This window comes from Acanthopagrus latus, chromosome 3, assembly GCF_904848185.1.
Source record: "Acanthopagrus latus isolate v.2019 chromosome 3, fAcaLat1.1, whole genome shotgun sequence".
Classification (NCBI taxonomy): domain Eukaryota; kingdom Metazoa; phylum Chordata; class Actinopteri; order Spariformes; family Sparidae; genus Acanthopagrus; species Acanthopagrus latus.
The window spans coordinates 9,431,313-9,449,427 of NC_051041.1; the positions used below are offsets into that span (position 1 = coordinate 9,431,313).

An 18,115-nucleotide genomic window follows, 5' to 3' on the forward strand; every position below is an offset into this window, starting at 1 on the left:
GTGATCCCGCCAATGTAGCTTTGGAACACTTGTGACAAACATACGTTCATAATGGAGGCAGGGTAATTTACTGTTTAACAATCAACTTTATTGTCTAAAATCACATTAGGGCAATGAAACACTAAACATCATTATGACTTACCACAAACATCTTTTTCTGCATTATGTTCTGCAAAATAAACATTTTCATATCGGCACATATCGGACAATGTGTACACTGATACAGATATATCTGTGACAGGTAAAATATTAGCTGATAGTATCTGCTCACCAGTACATTGGTTGTTGTCACTATGCAGACTGCTGTTATATGATATATGATATCATTTTATATCAAATAATACTTTTGTTGGAGCATTACCATATTAGTATTCTAATGTTAAAACTGGTTGAGGTAGAGCTAGTTATAACTATTATATTAAAGTAAGTATGGTGTAAAAAAAAGTCAAAATGTGTCACACCATTAAAGGTGCACTTTAGGGGAAGACATCTGAAGAAAAAGATCTTCATTGGCAGATTTTTATGCCTAAACAAATCAAATATACAAATTCCCTTCATTTTCATAGCTGAATAAACAAACTGACATCAAGGGACAACATGATTTAATAGTGTTTAACTTTGTTTATATCTGGCGGACCCTGCCACCTTGCTAGCTTCACACAGTGTTCTGCAGACCTTATTTCCTACTGAGAACCGCTTGTTTATTAAGTTATGGAATAAATAAATATTTCTGAGTTTTATTATTACCTCATTAATATTGTAAATATTAGAAGAGTTTGAAAGTTGAAGGTTAGAAGGTTATCATATACTTTGTAATTCAAGTATTATTTTTGCAAGTCGAGTAAAAAGTACATTATGAAATGTTTAGTTGAGATACACATCAGCACAGAATGAAATACTCAGGTGCTGTAAAAGTACGTCTAAACACTCGCAAACTCACACTGACCTTTAGAGAGAGCAGACTGCTGTTATGAAATATGTCTATGTATAATACTAAGAGGGCGGTTCATTGTCAGCATGTTGTGCAACCTGGACTTTTAAATAAGCCTCCGCTGCGCTACAGCGGTGTTACTGGTGACACCGTCCGGGCCGCGTCCTCATCCACTTCCGGTCTGTGTTTCATAAACTAGTCAGCTCGGGACGCAGAGAAGGTAAGCAGCCACAACTGTCTGCTATCTTGCACCAAACATTCATCGTTTTTAACTGCTTTTAATGCCGCAGGTGTTACTTAAGGTATGGAAAGAATAATTGATACATTGTCAGATAGTCTCACCGAGTCTCGCCGATATTTGACTGCCACGTCGTGAATCCGCTGCTTTTATACTGACGTTACACAAGGTTAACCAGCAGCTAACTTAGCTTAGCGCTAGGCTAGCAGGAGCTAGCTGTATGAGCATGGAGGTCAGTGTGGACTAAATATCACACGTAAGCGAAGGCAGAAGAGTTCAGATTAATCCATAGTCATGCAATTTCGTTACAAGACGGTCGCCTTTAAATATTAAAAGTCGAGTATTAGGTTAAATAACACTGCTAGCATTCGCCTTCACCTTCGTTAGCTTGTACCCCACAACACCTCTGACATAACAACATCACATAAGAAGTTACACAAGATTTCTCCCAGAGCTTTTCTAATATGTAAACTGATTTAATCCAAACATCTATTGGTGCCCACCTTAATATTAAAGTAATTTCGTGTGTTTTATCTTTATCTTGCCGAAATAAAATGCGACTGCTGCTCCTATTTGTTTTGATGCTGCATGAAGGGTCAAAGGCTGTTTGGCAGTTATGATAAAGCATTGTTGTTACGGCTAATAACAGTGTGATTTCTGTGCTATAGCTAGTATTGTTGTTAGAGGACAGGACCATTATGATTAAAGTAATAGTAATGTTTCAAGTGGGGGTACTTCTCAGTTTTGTAGATAACTGATGGATTTGTTCTATCTACACTGATTCTAGGGCTGCACAGTTTGTTGAAATGTAAATAAAATCTCAATATCACAAAGTGTTTACGTTTTGATTAAGGTAAAATGTGTGACCTTTCTTACATCTCCAGATTGCTTGTTACAGATCCCAACAAGTGAGTTAAGTGAGCCTCAAATTAGGAACTTGATTACTTGATATAAACAATCTTATAGTGCTCCTGCTTAAACTTAACAGTCTAAAAAAGAGACACATTTTTAAAGCGCTGTTTCAAACTCTGTGAACAGTGTTGCATCGAATTGCATTGTTTTTGTGTGTCTTTTTTCTAAGAAAAAGGGCATTTGCTATTCCAATCCCAATATTGTCTGGTTCGAGCCTCTTGAATGTGAGGACGTGCTGCTTTTCTTTATTTTATGTCATTGTAAACTGGTTTTTTGACTATTGGTTGGACATACATTTACAGAGTTCATCTTAGATTCTGGAAAAATGTGATGGACTTTGTGATGGATATATTAAAAGAATATGATCAGCAAATTAATTGATAATCAAAAAGTCATCAGCTGCAGCCCTAACTGTGATTGTCCTGCATTAACAGGGTAACCTCAGCTATCCAATTGATTTGTCATGTTATTGTCCCTCCATTCCCAGCAGGAACAAGGATGCTGTCCCTGACCCGTGCAGTAGTGTGTGGGGTGGCTCGCGCTCCAGTTGCTGTCAGCCAGGGTGGAGTGACCGCTATCACCCGATTCAACAGCACACAGGTACAGATACTATGCCTGTATTTTATTTAAACTGCAGTGCATTTGGTTACAATACATTAACATTGTATGTGTTTGTCTCATATTTCCAGAGTGCTCCTAAGAAAACAACATTTGGACCTCTGGCAGATGAAGACAGAATTTTTACAAACCTTTATGGTCGCCATGAGTGGAGGTAAGACCCCTCATTAATTTTGTGTTCTCAGGAAAATAAACATTGTCCCAGTTATGCACGAACTGAGCGTCTTTGTAGTATTAGAACTAATCAAATGATAAAGAACAAAAAAACATTCCTCACCTGCTCGTATTTGTGCTTCAGGCTGAAGGGGGCATTGAAGCGTGGCGACTGGTACAAAACTAAGGAGATCCTTTTGAAGGGAGTCGACTGGATCATCAATGAGATCAAAGTGTCTGGCCTGCGTGGGAGAGGTGGAGCAGGTTTCCCTACAGGCATGAAGTGGAGCTTCATGAACAAGCCCAGCGATGGCAGGTTAGTGAGGAGACAGACTGATGCAAAAAGTAACCTAAAGTTGGCTTGAATATTATTTTTTTCTTTTTAAAAAGCCACTGTGTTTTTGATCCGTTCTTTCCCCATCTGTGCATTTACAGAAAGCTATAACAGTCTTTAGTATGCAGTTTTTGAATGATTTACTTGCAAACCATATTTCAGTATTTTCAACCCAGATCTGATTTCTCGCTTTAGGCCAAAGTATCTGGTGGTGAACGCTGATGAGGGAGAACCTGGCACCTGTAAGGACAGGGAGATTATGAGGAATGACCCGCACAAGCTGGTGGAGGGCTGCCTGGTTGCTGGGAGGGCCATGGGGGCTCGCGCTGCTTATATTTACATCAGAGGAGAGTTCTACAATGAGTCGTCCAACCTGCAGGTGAAAATGAACAGAGTGAACCCTGAGACGTAAACTTTTTTAAAGTATGCTCCAAATCAACCAATCACTGTAATATAATTTGAAAACAAGCTTAAGGGCTGAGTATGTCTGTTGAAAGAATTCTTAAATATGGGCTTGTTTGGTACGTTTTGGACTGCAGCATATTTGTAACTAATTTTTTAATTATTTTCAGTAGTTTAGCAGTGCAAGAATGATTGTGCAAGACTTTACAATAAATCATCCTGTTAAAGCACTGTATTTTCAATATCTGTTCTTAGGTAGCTATTAATGAGGCCTATGCTGCTGGACTCATTGGAAGGAACGCCTGTGGCTCCGGTTACGACTTTGATGTGTTTGTGATGCGTGGTGCTGGAGCGTACATCTGTGGAGAGGAGACTGCTCTTATTGAGTCCCTGGAAGGGAAGCAGGGGAAACCTCGCCTGAAGCCCCCATTTCCTGCTGATGTGGGTGAGTTCCAACACACAGAGGAGGTTTAAATATTACAGAAGATGGAAAATTATGATCGTTCTTACCAAAAGCAGCTTTTAAACATCTGCCTCACTATCTGCTGCTGTGTTAAAGGTGTGTTCGGCTGCCCAACAACTGTTGCCAATGTGGAGACTGTATCTGTGGCGCCCACCATCTGCCGTCGTGGAGGCTCGTGGTTTCTCGGGTTTGGCAGAGAGAGAAACTCTGGCACAAAGCTGTTCAACATCTCTGGCCATGTTAACCACCCCTGCACCGTAGAGGAGGAGATGTCTGTCCCTCTGAAAGAACTCATTGAGAGGCATGCAGGTACATATTACACTCAAAACGTGTCAATTATTTTATCCAGTGTTTGAAGGGGCGTACTGGATTGTTAAGATGACATTCCCTAATTTGAGCCCAGTTTTTGACTTAATTGAAACGAACATCTGTTTGCTAGGTGGAGTGCGTGGTGGTTGGGATAACCTGCTGGCTATAATCCCTGGTGGCTCCTCAACACCCCTTATTCCCAAGAATGTGTGTGAAGAAGTGCTGATGGACTTTGATGGTCTTGTTCAGGCTCAGACTGGCCTGGGTACAGCTGCAATCATCGTCATGGACAAATCCGTAAGTTTTTCTCCAGCAGTGTAGTGGGAGACTACCTTCCTTATCCGTCCAATTATTCCACTATCTGACTCTGTGACTCCGCTCAAAAGTTAAAGTCCAAATCTGAGGAGAAACGGCTCTGAGACTAAGTCCAAAACCAGAGGCAAAACAGCTCAGAGACTAAGTCCAAATTTGAGACAAGACCGCTCAGAGACTAAGTCCAAAACAGACAAGACCGCTCAGAGACTAAGTCCAAAACAGAGGCGAGGCAGCAAGTCTTCAGTCCAAAAAGGTGTTTATTCCAAGAGAAGAGTTATAAATCCATGAGGTACCCCGGGGCAACTGAGAAATCTGCCCCGATCACCCTCTTTTATACCCGAGGTCCAGGTCACCAGTGCCCTCCTGGACCACCCCCCTTGTCATGATCACGCGAGACTGTCATCTTACTATTCTCATTTTTGTCTGACTTCCTTAAGGCCTACAAAGTGTCTCACCCAGGCCCCTATCTGTGGCCTTGAGTGAGCTGTAGCTGCACCTGCTGCTCCCCCAGTCCAGCCTTTATTATACCGGAAGCATCAAACCTTGGTCTTTCATCAGGCTCAAATTCCCTATTAATACAGAACTGCAAGTTGTATTCTCAAATCAATTTATATGCATGATCATGACCCTGTTTGTATCTGCCACTACAGTCCCCCCTTTGGTCCTTCTAAAAAGGACCAACACTTCAAACTTGAACATCAGGGAGTACAGTTGTCTTATCATCAAAACAGAAACAACAGCATGAGTATACTGTAAATAAAACACAATATACAGTTTCAAACAGCGTAAATGCAACCCCATCCTACGAGACTGATAATGAGTATCAACCCACAGGGAAGTGCTTCAACTATCAAGACGATAGTTGAGAGCTCTCCCTGAGCCATCTTCTGGACCAGCCCTCAAACAGATGACCCAGTGATATTCATTGACAGGTTTCTATTCTGACCTGGCAACATGACAGGGGAAACATCCTCTCCAATTAGCTGTTTATGAGAGGTAAAATGCCCCACCATGTGGCCCACCAACTGACCTGTTCTGTTGGTGCAAACATAATATGTGTACATACAGCATTAAATCACACATTGTGGTTAACTCTTTGAAGGCACTCGTGACTGTGACACACGTGAATCAAACTCTTGATGAATTACACCATTCAACACCTCAAGGTTTGTTTTTAAGCATGCATAACTAGGTAACTCGTGCTCATGTGAATATATCATAGGTTTAAGATTTTTTTTTTTTTTTTTTTTTTTTCAGAAAAGCACAAGATTACATAGACAAATTCTTAAACCCTTTAGAATTAGAATATTATCTAGACACACTTTGTAAAGATGATCCCTCTTTGGTCAGTTCAGCAAACATTAGATCAGTAATTATTAGATCATTGACGTAAAACTCTCATACCACCTTTTGTTTTTGTAAAAAAAAATTTCTTCTGGTATTTTTCCAATGATCCAATTACATAACGACAGGTAAGAGCTCTATCCAATCTTAGCACCTGGACTTAAATGACACGCTTGGGTTATTTGTTAGCCTTGGTGACATATTACCCGTGGTGTTGCCTTGGTTAGTGTGGCGGCCCTAAGGCCAACATTACACCAGAGTCCCTATGAACTTACTGGTTTCCTGTAAACCACACTGGTTTAATACATTTCTTGTGCTTTTTATGGCACTCAGCTTTCTGACGTGACCTTCACAAATGAGTGCCCGCTTTTCTTCATCAACACATTTACAACATTTGACTCTACATAACTATGTTGAATACAAGGGATCGTCGTACAATTGTCGGAACATAATTTATAAACCTGTCAGCCTGTCTCTCTCCTTGTACAGTAGTCTCTGTGTTGATAGCTCACCCTTCTTCCTGGAGGGTGCAGGCACTGACAGATACCTCTGCTCTGTTGTATCCATTTGGATTGTTCCTCTGCAGGAGTGGACAGCAACCTTAGCCAGGCTCACAGCCTTGCTGGCACATTTATCTAAATTACATTTTGACCTCTATCCATGATGTTGTCTTCCTAGCTGATTATCCACGGAGAGCTCATCCTGTAGTTGTGGTTGGGCTAATTGTTGAAGGGCTGGATTCACACATTTTTATGGTGGTAGCATTGCCCCCATTGGTGGCCGGATACCAGGTCTCATTGCTGCACTTCATTAGTCTCACCACGTCAGGTTGGTTGTGTTTCTCCAGGTTACATACACCAACTCGTCCTCGTGCTACACAGAAAAGGAAGATTAGTTTATCAAGTTTACATAGCTGTCATTGTTTTTAATTTTTCATTGGCATATTTGAGAGTTGGAACTCCATCTATCCAATTTCACTGCCATGTGCACTGCACAACAAGCAAGACATTCAGTTATATCCGAACAGTCACCTCTGTGACTTCCTGGCAGTGGTATTCTTTTGACGTTTGTAACGTACAATACACTCTTATTGGTCTTTTTCTGTGCTTCTTAGTTTGGCCAAATCTCTTTTTTCTCAGTTACTCTTTAGCCGAATCCATCTACTGGCTTCTAAAAGTTTCATTTTCTGATTGTTTCTGTGTCCTAACATGACGTGTTTGTGCGTATTACCTGTAATGTCACCATCCATTCTCTTGACAGTCAGTGGTGCGGGGTAGTCCCACCCAATGTTAACCTGGAGCGTTAGCTATTGTGCCATCGGTGGTTAGTGAACAACCATATGTGTCAGCTTTTACATACAGAAGATGTAGTAGTTCTCCCATTTTCACTATGCCCTTGTAATTGTGGCTAAGGTGACCATGGTAAGTGCACAGTTAACATGTGGTGTGTTAATAGTGGCACATGTCATTAGGACTTCTCTTTCTACCTCCCCCCTTGCGAAACCTGAAAGGGTTAGCACAAAAAGAAAGAAAACAAACAAATTAATCTGAGTCAGAGAACGCTCTGACTCTGGCCAGAATTCAGGCGTGGACGGGTGGTGTATATCTTGCAGGCCGGACGGTCCTGCACGTGCGCTTTCCAGGGTGTCACTGCCCGTGGTTGTGCTGGTGGCATCATCCTCGGCAGCCTCTCCGACACTACTATCAGTCTTTCACCTGTTGGAGGACACATCTGTAGATTTGAGTTAAACCCCATAAATAGTGCTGCTGAAGCGGTCCCTCTATAGGGCCCCTGCACTGTGGTAGTGGCATTGGGCATCCAGTGAGCATTTCATGCAGGGTTAGATGGGTTAGTCTGTTAGTTTGTGAGTGCATAGACATTAGTGCTAATGGCAAAGCATCTTCTCAGGTGAGTTTACCATTACCATCAGCCATGATTTTGGCTATTTTAGTTTTTGATATACCACTGGCATGTTCTACTGAACCTTGTGACTGTGGACATGTTATATGTATGTTTTTATTAGATGCTTGATGTTTCTGTAGTTAAAATGATGATTTTACTTCTTCTGTAACAGGTATGTGAACTTTGATGTGAAAATCATGATGCAATCAACACAGACACTTTATATATATGCTTTTTTGTAAAGGATCTCAGTATTTTCAACATCATTATATATCATTTCTAATATTTCAGTTCTAATATTAGCTTTGAATTTCTTTGTTATGAACACACCATTTGGGCAATAGAGTAGGTTGGTCAAATGCTACTTGATTAACAACAGCCTTCTTCAGCTCACACCCTGTAACTCCAAAGAACAGATCATAGCGTTTACTTGAATATAAACTGGCTTAAACTGTATTTGCAACACAATTGGTTATAATATTTGAAATAGCAGCTTATATGTAATCGTCGTAAATTGTATATATCACTTGCATATAGGTATTCACTTCAGACAACAACCACTAATGAGACAGCATGCTGAAAGGAGCTTGAAAAACAACAACAACAAAAAAATACACAACAAAACCTTGATGTACTAAAAAAGGAAAAGTTCACTGAGCTTGGACCCAGTCGACAGCGAGGAGAGAAAGGGAGGGTGATTACGTCACACCGGACGTGCAGTAGAGCGGGGGGCGCTAGCATCCCCCCTCTCACACACACCAGGGGAGGAGCAATGGAGCTGCAGTTTGAAACACAACTTTTCAGCACACAACTCCCTCAGCCATCAGCGAGATAGGAACCCGCTCTTAAAACAATATAAAACCTGCCCGGGGATGTGTCTCCTCGGCTGTAACCTCAACCGACCGTCACTTGGATTCCTTATCTCAACGACACTTTACACATGCATTTATAAACTCTTAGCCTGCACGAATAGTATTCATAAGTCAAAAACAACACACAAGAACAACCATCTCATAAATCACATTCAATACTAATATATCTATTAGCACACACATTTTAGACCAGAACTATCAAGTTTGTCTAATAACCTTCACATCGTTTGAGTACTGCAACACACTTAACCACTTATTAACAGTAATACAAAGCTCTTTAGAACAGCAAAAATGTCTCCAATGTCTGACAGTTACATCAGCACCAAATCACACAACACTGCAAAATAGCACAATTTATTTTAGGAAACACTAATTTTTCCAGTAGATTCTTCAACACACACTCAAGACACAGGTAGTTGACAACACACAGTCAACAACCTCATACACTACTTTTTTACTTTATTAAACCCCCATAAGAATGTTCGAACATTTATTGTTGGTTTAACTGAAACTTTTTTGTTGGTCTTCGATTTTTGTTAACAACTATTATCGTTGTTTATTTTCAGTTCAGATTGTTTTTTTTTTTTTGTGTGTGTTTTTTTCAGTTTTGGTTCTCGCATGCATTATTCTCACATTTCCTTTAATTTAGACTTTAATTTACCTTGCTTTTTGATTATTTATCCGATGTTTGCCGTCCATGGACTTAAGGCTGTATTTTAACCTGCATTTCTCTGTCCTACAAATACCCTTTTCTTTTCTCTTAGCCCAAATTGAAGAGTGCTCCTTTTTTTTTTTTTTTTTCCACCCTGGATAGTCTCTGCCCTTTTTAGCCTGAACTGTCTTTATTTTCAGAAGTCCATGGTCTCAAACTCCTAGTTTAATCTTTATCTCTATCAAAAGATGACTCGTTATCAGAATTCATGCACTCTGGCAAACACATTTGTATAATTTGTATAATTTTGCAGCAGGAAAGGCTTTCCTCAGAGTATTGTTTGCACAAACATTCTGCTAAAGTTTTATCTACTGTGCTTACACCATAAACCTTTCTGGTGGTCTTCTTGAGTGGTTTTAATATCACCACGTTTTAACCACACTAACTGTACGTATGTCAGCCTCCTTCTGGGCTGCTATTAAGGATGGTAAAGTGGTGAGTGGTTCACAGTTTTCGGCTGCCTTCAACCGTCCAACACATGTACCGGTTTCAGCTTGTTTAGTGGCCTCGTCAGCCAGGCTATTGCGTTTGGCTATTAGGGAACTGCTTTTTTGGTGAGCAGCACACTTGATAATAGCTGATACACTTGATAGATGAATGCTTGAATTAGTGTTAAGATGGCTGCTCCATGCATTACTGGTGTGCCATTCCGCTCTGAGAAAACCTCTCTGTTTCCAGATATTTCCATATATATGACACACTGCGTATGCATAGCCCACTGTGAGTATACATTTAACCGCTTGCCTTCTGATAATTTGCTTTGCGGCAGTTAAAAGCTTTAATTTCTGCAAGCTGTGCTGAGCATGGTTGGGCAAGATAGATTGTTTGGACTGTGGTAAATATATCATCTGGCAGCAACTGTACAATTTCTTAACCTGTGTTGTTGCTTGTCACGTCTCTGAAGCAGGATCCATCTACAAAGAGAGAGAGATATGTTGTTATTGGCTGATTATGCATATCTTCACGTGGTCTCAGAAACACATTTGTGGCTTGAAGGCAGTCATGTTGCATTCTATCTATGGGTATCATCATCCATGTTGCAGGATTAACTGTATTGCAGCGTTGGATGTTCAGTTGTTGCTGAGAGCACAACTTCATAACCTAGCTTGTGTAAGCACAAACCTTGGACTGGTGAGGTGGGCATGTATCTGGTGAGATGTATACAGTATTGTTGGGTGTCCTATGGTTCCTGTTGAGGCTCTCTCAAAGCAAAAGCTGCTGCTGCAAGTCCCTGACAACTGGGATGCAGACCAGCCTCAGAGTTATCTAACTTGGTGCTATAGTATGCTAAAGGTTGCTTACCAGTTGGAGCGTCTTGCATCAAAATTCGACAGGCAAACTGCGCCCTATCTGCAACATATTTAATTATCTGTTCTTTTTGGTTTTCTGAGGTTAAATGAAACAGCATGCAGAACACAAACAGTTAGAGGACACATAATTATATCAGATATGGTCATAACGTTAAAGTTACGTAAAGTTAAAAATAATGATCTATTAATCACTTTTCGTCACCGTGGGACTACTCTTTTTTTTTTTTTTTTTTAAATAAACACCTCATTTCAGAAATGTCTTATTTTCATGATTTTTTTTCTTTAAGGGACGTCTATGGTCTGGGAGGCCTAAAAGAATAAAAAAAAAATGAATGAGAAAAAGCTCAATCTATGGACAACAATAGCCTGCTAAATCCAATAAGGCAATCATTTGTTTTCATTTGCGGTTTTGGAACAAAGTTGGACTGGAGAAGAAAACTATGGCATCCAAATCCATGAACAAAGTTTACCATTGATAGTGAAAGCAACCTTGAACTGTGAGTCAGGATAAACAGGAATGCTAGAATATGCATTTGTTAAATCAGTAACTGAAAACCCACAGTCATTACAGCATCTTAATTTATGACCCTAAAGTATTTTAAAAATCTCTCCCCCCCCCTTTTTTTTTTTTTTTGGTTTCTTTTTCGGGCAAGATGGGGGAGGTACATGGTGAAATGAGAGAGTCAACAATGGCACCCTGATGAATGAGCAATGACCTTGACAGCCCTAGGGCTGAGTGGATATTTTCTTTAACCTAGTCTAACAGTCAACAACAGGATAACAACAGAATGTGCATCTTTTATATTTCTAAAAATCAAACTTGCTTAGAGCCCTAAAGCTATCAAATACTGCCAGAAAGCAAAGCTTAGACTTTAACATTCAATCAGTGTTTCCCTCTGTGTGTGTGTGTGTGTGTGTGTGTGTGTGTGTGTGTGTGTGTGTGTGTGTGTGTGTCTTGTGTATGTGCTGCTCAAAGTTCAGACCTCTGACCTCTGCTGTCTCCTTTGGCTGTGTCAAGGTGAATCCTGGGAAATGAACAGACACCTTTAGCTGGTGCATGTGGTCAGGATTCCTCTGGATCTCTCCCTTCTTGATGATTAAGCTCGGGGTTCCCATAACCTTACTTCTGCAGCATAGCTTATCTGGTCAGTGCTGTTGCACTTTCCTTGATAATTTGATACGGGCCCAGTCTCCTTTTCCTCTGGCTGTTGTGCAGTGCCTGCCATCTTTGTCCAGGACTCTGTGGCCCACCCGACTCCAGTCTTTGTGTCAGGTGATACCTCTGTAGCCTCCTTCAATTTGTTTGGCTGACATGGCCTGTGTATAAAACACTTCTGGATCTCAATGACAGTCTGCTTCCTTGTTTGCCTCAGCACGGGGTCGGGGAACATCATCCCCTCAGTGATCTCGACTCCGCAGTCAGTAGTCAGTAGAAGCTGGCTGGTGGAGAAAAAGGCTTTTTTGGAGAAGCAAGGTTAATTTGTGACTCATTTTAGAAGAGAGAAAGAGGGCTGAAAAGACAGGGTGTACTGGTTATCCTCCTCCCTCCTTCACAGAGTCATCCTGGGATGCCTGACCTTGTGTGGAGAAGGTATTGTTTAAAGGAGGGTTGTAGGTGTGGAGACAGCATGGAGGAGGTCAATTCCTAATTCTGGCCCTACATTGTTTCTTCTTTATGTTACTCAAACTCTATTTTCCCATTACCGTTTCAGTCCCACTACTGATTTTAAAAACTTGTCAGTCTACCTTTTTTTCTTTCCTGCTTTCCTGTTACCTTTTCTTTTAACATATTTTACACTATCTTAAACATTCTGTGCTTAATGTGCCTTTTACTGGAAGCACCCCATGGGTGACACAGTGCCAAAGTTGAACATTTTTAACCACATTATTTCCCCATTTGTCTGCCATTATTTCAGCAGAGCCTGTAAGAGGGTCAGATAGAGCTTATAAATTTCCGGTTTTGTTCCTTATGTTTTCAGCTGACTCACTGGGACAGATGTGCTTAAACTTTCAATGGACTTATCATTCAAACAAATTTCACAATCATTCTGCTCTTCCCATACAGTGTATGGATGGATCTCATCAACCACACACTAACTTTGGGTAACTTTTTGGTTTGTATGACACATTCGTTCCGAGCAACGCACCCCTGTAGTATACAGGCTGTATACTAGTCACTGAATGTCACCACAAAGTTTATTCTTTATACTTATTTCATATATTTATTTTCACTCATACACCCATTTTATTGTAGTGGGGCCTCATGTAATACTGTACTGTACCATATCATTATTACAGTATCTCATATTGTATCATATTATATTTTCTTCCTATTATATGCTATTATTTTCATTGTATTACCCTTTATCAGGTTTGCATAAGTCACTTCCTTTCAATTTCTTACTCACCTATAAGGATTATCTTATATCTTAAGAATGTTAGACTCAGTGTGATGAATCAGATCTCTTTTAATGCATGCTGCATGTAGGGAAGGTCCAGACTGTTCTCTCCAGTCTTCCAAATGTTACTGACTTAAATACAACAGAGTGGAGGTCACATACTTTCACGGCACTTCATATCTTACTCCCTCTCAAAACGATAACCCCTCATGTAGAGATAATTGCCTCTTATATGACTTTCTGACACTCCAAATGGGAGTCTCTCCTCCTCCTCTCACATCCTGATCATATTCTTTACAGCACATTGATTACAAACCGGAAGAGTCTGTATTACCAACTTTCGTCAAATGCCATAATGTTTGACTGATTTCTTGCTCAGTTTCCAATGTCCAATTTCCTCATCATCAAAATATGTTTGTTCAAGCCAAAAATGCGTTCTGACACCTTGATTTTCCATGTCCCGTTTAGTGGCGCAATAGTCATCAGTAATTATTTTATTTTCATTTTTATGCTTGTATCTGTGTTATCACCCACCACTTTATCCTCATCATTCAATTTATTATCATATCATATTACTTTAATTTGCCTATAATTATCAGTTATTTTAATTACACTTCTCTTATTACTTACTATTCTTCTATTATTTACTATTCTGTTATTATTTACTATTTTCTTATTGTTTATTAAATATTATTATTACTATTATTATTAGCATCATTATTGTTGTCCGTCACCACTTCATCCCTTTTATGGGGTCGCAGGGTTTGTTACTGGAGCCAGTCGCAGTTATCTGTCTGGGTGAAGGCAGGGCACTCCCTGGACGAGTCATCAGCTCAGCGCAGGGCCCTCACTGATGGCAGAGGCTGCCACGCAAGGTGCCAACTGCACATCAGGAGAAATTTGGGGTTCAGTATCTTGTTCCGATGACGAGCCTACCTGCTCTACCTGCCGCCTATATTATTATTATTATTTATTACTTATTTGTCACAGCATCGATTTTAATGCTTGCTCTCTACTCCAAGTCTAAGTTCTCTGCTAAATGCAGAAGGTTTGGCTGAAGTCTAAATTGCAGCTGCCCTGACAGTGTCTCATTGTTTTCTGTGCTGGGCGCTGGCTGGTTTTCAAGGTCTCCCCTGATCTATTTTTGATTGTATGTGTGTGTTCTGCTTCTGGCCCTCTCTCTCTCACCTCTACTGTAATTTTTCCCACTATTCTCCCGTCTACTTCTCACAGTGGAAATTGTCATGTTTCCTTCTACTTATCATTATCATTTATTATCATCATTCTTTAGGTCTTTTCTCTGTAATTCAGCCTCTATTCAGTCACAATAATTCAGGTCAAAGGTCCCGGTTAACGGCTACTTATTGGCTCCAGGGGATACTCTGTGACAAATCTTCATGCAACGGGTGTCAGTCCTGTCTGCTGCTTACTGTGCGTTATGCCCATTTTGTTAGATACTAACTGGCACAGCTGGCGCTGCGCTAGTTTTATCTTCTATTCTTTCTTCCTTGCAGCCGTTATCTTTTTGGATTAGACTGCTCTTCTGGACATTCAATTATTATTCTCTTTTTCTCTTAAACAATTCCACTGTTTACTTACATATTTTTGTCAAAAAACAATTTCTTCTACTACAATTATCTATTTCTTTTAATTTGTCCTGCCTCAATTGTTCTCTTTATATTTTACACAGTACTCTTAATCCTCTTTTATTTTAAGACATATATTCATGCATATTTCAATTTTCACACTTTATGTACATATATTTACAAAGGCCTTATATTATTTTCTTCTCTTCTACTCTACAGCTGTTTCACTATAACAGCCCTCTTTCATAGGCGCTGTTCTTGGATCCGCTTTATCTCTTTATCGCTCCAGAGAGGGCACAGCGATTTTGGCTTCCCCGCCAAACAGAACTTCTTGCGCGTCTAAATCATTCCTGAGAGGGCACAATGATTATTCGTAAGACCGCCAGTTCTCTTGACCCTTCACCCGGGTCGAATGAGCTCTTTGTTCAAATCTCACAACACAACAACACCTTATTTAACGACTTCCAACAACAACAACAACTACAGATTAGACTTGTAATTCTTTCGACCCTCTTCACGGGCCGCTACAACCTCTTACTAGAGTCTCAAACCACAGTGACAATTTATATTTCTTCATATTTTTAAACAATAACAACTGATAAGACTTAGTTTCTTCGACCCTCTACTAGGTCGCAACAAGCTCCTATTCAAAACCACAATAACGATTTACAACAACTTCTCCGGATTTTTTACACAATAATAACAGCTGATGAGACACTTAGACAACAATAACAACTTGTTCTGACATCAACACGCATTTTATACTCAACTTATCTGTCCCGTCTCCTTACACTCCACAGCTCGAGCTATTTGTTTTAACAGATAACTGCTTGTGCAGTTTCCTTGTGCCATTATTCTCAGTACTGCCACATATTTTACAACATACCACACCATTCCACTTCCAAGACTCAGACACATACAGATCCACATGCAAATTAACATGTTAAAAAGCATTCTCTCACATTTATCCATCCCTCTTCATACATACTTTGTTTTATCATTAAAAGGTGGTTAGGGCAAGCTATGCATGAACATTATTTATCAGACATAATTCGCTGCGCACATGAACTGACTTGACTAAATCATACTTTTACATAAACATACATGAAACATACATATATAATTATCAATCACACATACTCACAATTTTGGCCTGAAGGCCGCTGCCATGCCTCTTAAATACTTCAATTCAGGTTATTACTTTTTTATTTTTTTATACAACCAAAACTAATAATAATAACAATACTTAAAATTACTTATTAATTTTTATAAAGGAAAATTTACAATAATAATTTAATTAAATTTACCTTAATTTAATTTTTATTTTTCATAATTCTCAGTCTTAGGTTCTTTTGGAGAGGTTTTTAGAACAATACCTGAGACTTGGGGCTGGGAAGGAGTAGACGGTATCACTCGTAAATGAAGAAAAGATATAAATATATCCCTTAATGGTGTATGTGGGGCGCGCCTGAGATCCGCCGTCCCGTCCCTCCCGGTCCGCCGCCGCAGGCTGTGTACCGGGCCGCTCCTCCGCGGCTAGGCTCGCCAAAATGTAGTGGGAGACTACCTTCCTTATCCGTCCAATTATTCCACTATCTGACTCTGTGACTCCGCTCAAAAGTTAAAGTCCAAATCTGAGGAGAAACGGCTCTGAGACTAAGTCCAAAACCAGAGGCAAAACAGCTCAGAGACTAAGTCCAAATTTGAGACAAGACCGCTCAGAGACTAAGTCCAAAACAGACAAGACCGCTCAGAGACTAAGTCCAAAACAGAGGCGAGGCAGCAAGTCTTCAGTCCAAAAAGGTGTTTATTCCAAGAGAAGAGTTATAAATCCATGAGGTACCCCGGGGCAACTGAGAAATCTGCCCCGATCACCCTCTTTTATACCCGAGGTCCAGGTCACCAGTGCCCTCCTGGACCACCCCCCTTGTCATGATCACGCGAGACTGTCATCTTACTATTCTCATTTTTGTCTGACTTCCTTAAGGCCTACAAAGTGTCTCACCCAGGCCCCTATCTGTGGCCTTGAGTGAGCTGTAGCTGCACCTGCTGCTCCCCCAGTCCAGCCTTTATTATACCGGAAGCATCAAACCTTGGTCTTTCATCAGGCTCAAATTCCCTATTAATACAGAACTGCAAGTTGTATTCTCAAATCAATTTATATGCATGATCATGACCCTGTTTGTATCTGCCACTACAGCAGGTTGAATCATGGTGCGTAAAGAGATCATGACACATCTTTGACATTGGTGGATGCATTTCATTTTGCAGACTGACATTATAAGAGCCATTGCCCGCCTGATTGAGTTCTACAAACATGAGAGCTGTGGGCAGTGCACACCCTGCAGAGAAGGTAAGTGCTACTTCATTGTCATTATATACTGAACAACCAAGATGCTACACACATCAAGTCTCTCCATTTTACAAACCCTTTTGCCCCTTTTATCTGTTTCTGCAGGAGTGGACTGGATGAATAACATGATGTGGCGTTTTGTGAAAGGCGATGCACGGCCAGCAGAGATCGACATGATCTGGGAGCTCAGTAAGCAGATTGAGGGACACACTATCTGCGCTCTGGGAGACGGTGCGGCATGGCCAGTGCAGGTAAGCACAAGTGAAACGTTATTATATATTTGCATACTAACATGGTTGCTGTTCATACAGACTGTCATTTTTCTGCTTTTATATATGCAAAATTAATGTACTGTCTTCCTCTGTGTTTTCAGGGATTGATCAGGCATTTCAGGCCTGTGATGGAAAGCCGCATTGCTGAACGCCAGCAGCAGCAGGCCAGGGCATAAATGTCTCGTACAACTTCATGAACTCATCCTCCTGTCTCGCTCGCACTTAACCCTGTGCTTTTGTCATTGACAAACTATTTAAATCGATAATGTGCCCTATGTTCACCTTATCATCATATTTTACTTGATGTGTCTGCCTTGTCTGATGAAAGAACCAATAAATTCTATGAACCTCAAACCATGTGTCTGTTTTGTCTTTGTATTTAAAACATGGTGTGTGGCATGTTTTACACCTATCGATAAAAATGTTGTCCATATTTAATTTTTTAATGAATAGATTTGGTTTAAATAGTACTATTCTAACTTATTATGAATAATGTTATATATTTTTTTATTGTGTAGCAGTTAGGAATGCAACAATGCACTGTAACAGATCAGTACAGTTAGGGGTAAACACCTTTTTAAGGAAAATAGATACAAACATCTTATAAAATATTATAATATAAAGTCACCAGATGATTTCATTATTTTACTAGGCTTTTATAACTCATTATTACAGAAGGTATTTTCTCTG

At 40.1% G+C, this 18,115-nt stretch overlaps 1 protein-coding gene and 1 long non-coding RNA gene across 3 annotated transcripts; one reads left to right on the forward strand and one right to left on the reverse strand.

Annotated features, from left to right (window-relative positions):
- The first annotated feature begins 1,046 nt into the window (after positions 1 to 1,046).
- ndufv1 (NADH:ubiquinone oxidoreductase core subunit V1) lies at positions 1,047 to 17,782 on the forward strand. 2 transcript variants are annotated; one of them, XM_037092500.1, is made up of 11 exons: positions 1,047 to 1,151; positions 2,569 to 2,681; positions 2,771 to 2,853; positions 2,998 to 3,168; positions 3,382 to 3,565; positions 3,844 to 4,033; positions 4,148 to 4,360; positions 4,491 to 4,657; positions 17,072 to 17,153; positions 17,259 to 17,404; positions 17,527 to 17,782. In XM_037092500.1, the coding sequence occupies exons 2-11, from the start codon at positions 2,580 to 2,582 to the stop codon at positions 17,599 to 17,601; spliced, it is 1,413 nt and encodes a 470-aa protein (XP_036948395.1). In that variant the 5' UTR covers positions 1,047 to 1,151; positions 2,569 to 2,579; the 3' UTR covers positions 17,602 to 17,782. The 2 variants fall into 2 exon arrangements, with proteins under 2 accessions (XP_036948395.1, XP_036948394.1); XM_037092499.1 differs by having other exon boundaries at positions 1,142 to 1,233; positions 17,527 to 17,668.
- On the reverse strand, positions 5,906 to 16,154 carry LOC119016576. Its single transcript, XR_005074194.1, has 2 exons — positions 11,806 to 16,154; positions 5,906 to 10,419 (listed from the first exon to the last, which is right to left on the reverse strand). It is a non-coding gene; the product is annotated as an uncharacterized LOC119016576 (long non-coding RNA).
- Positions 17,783 to 18,115: the final 333 nt, after the last annotated feature.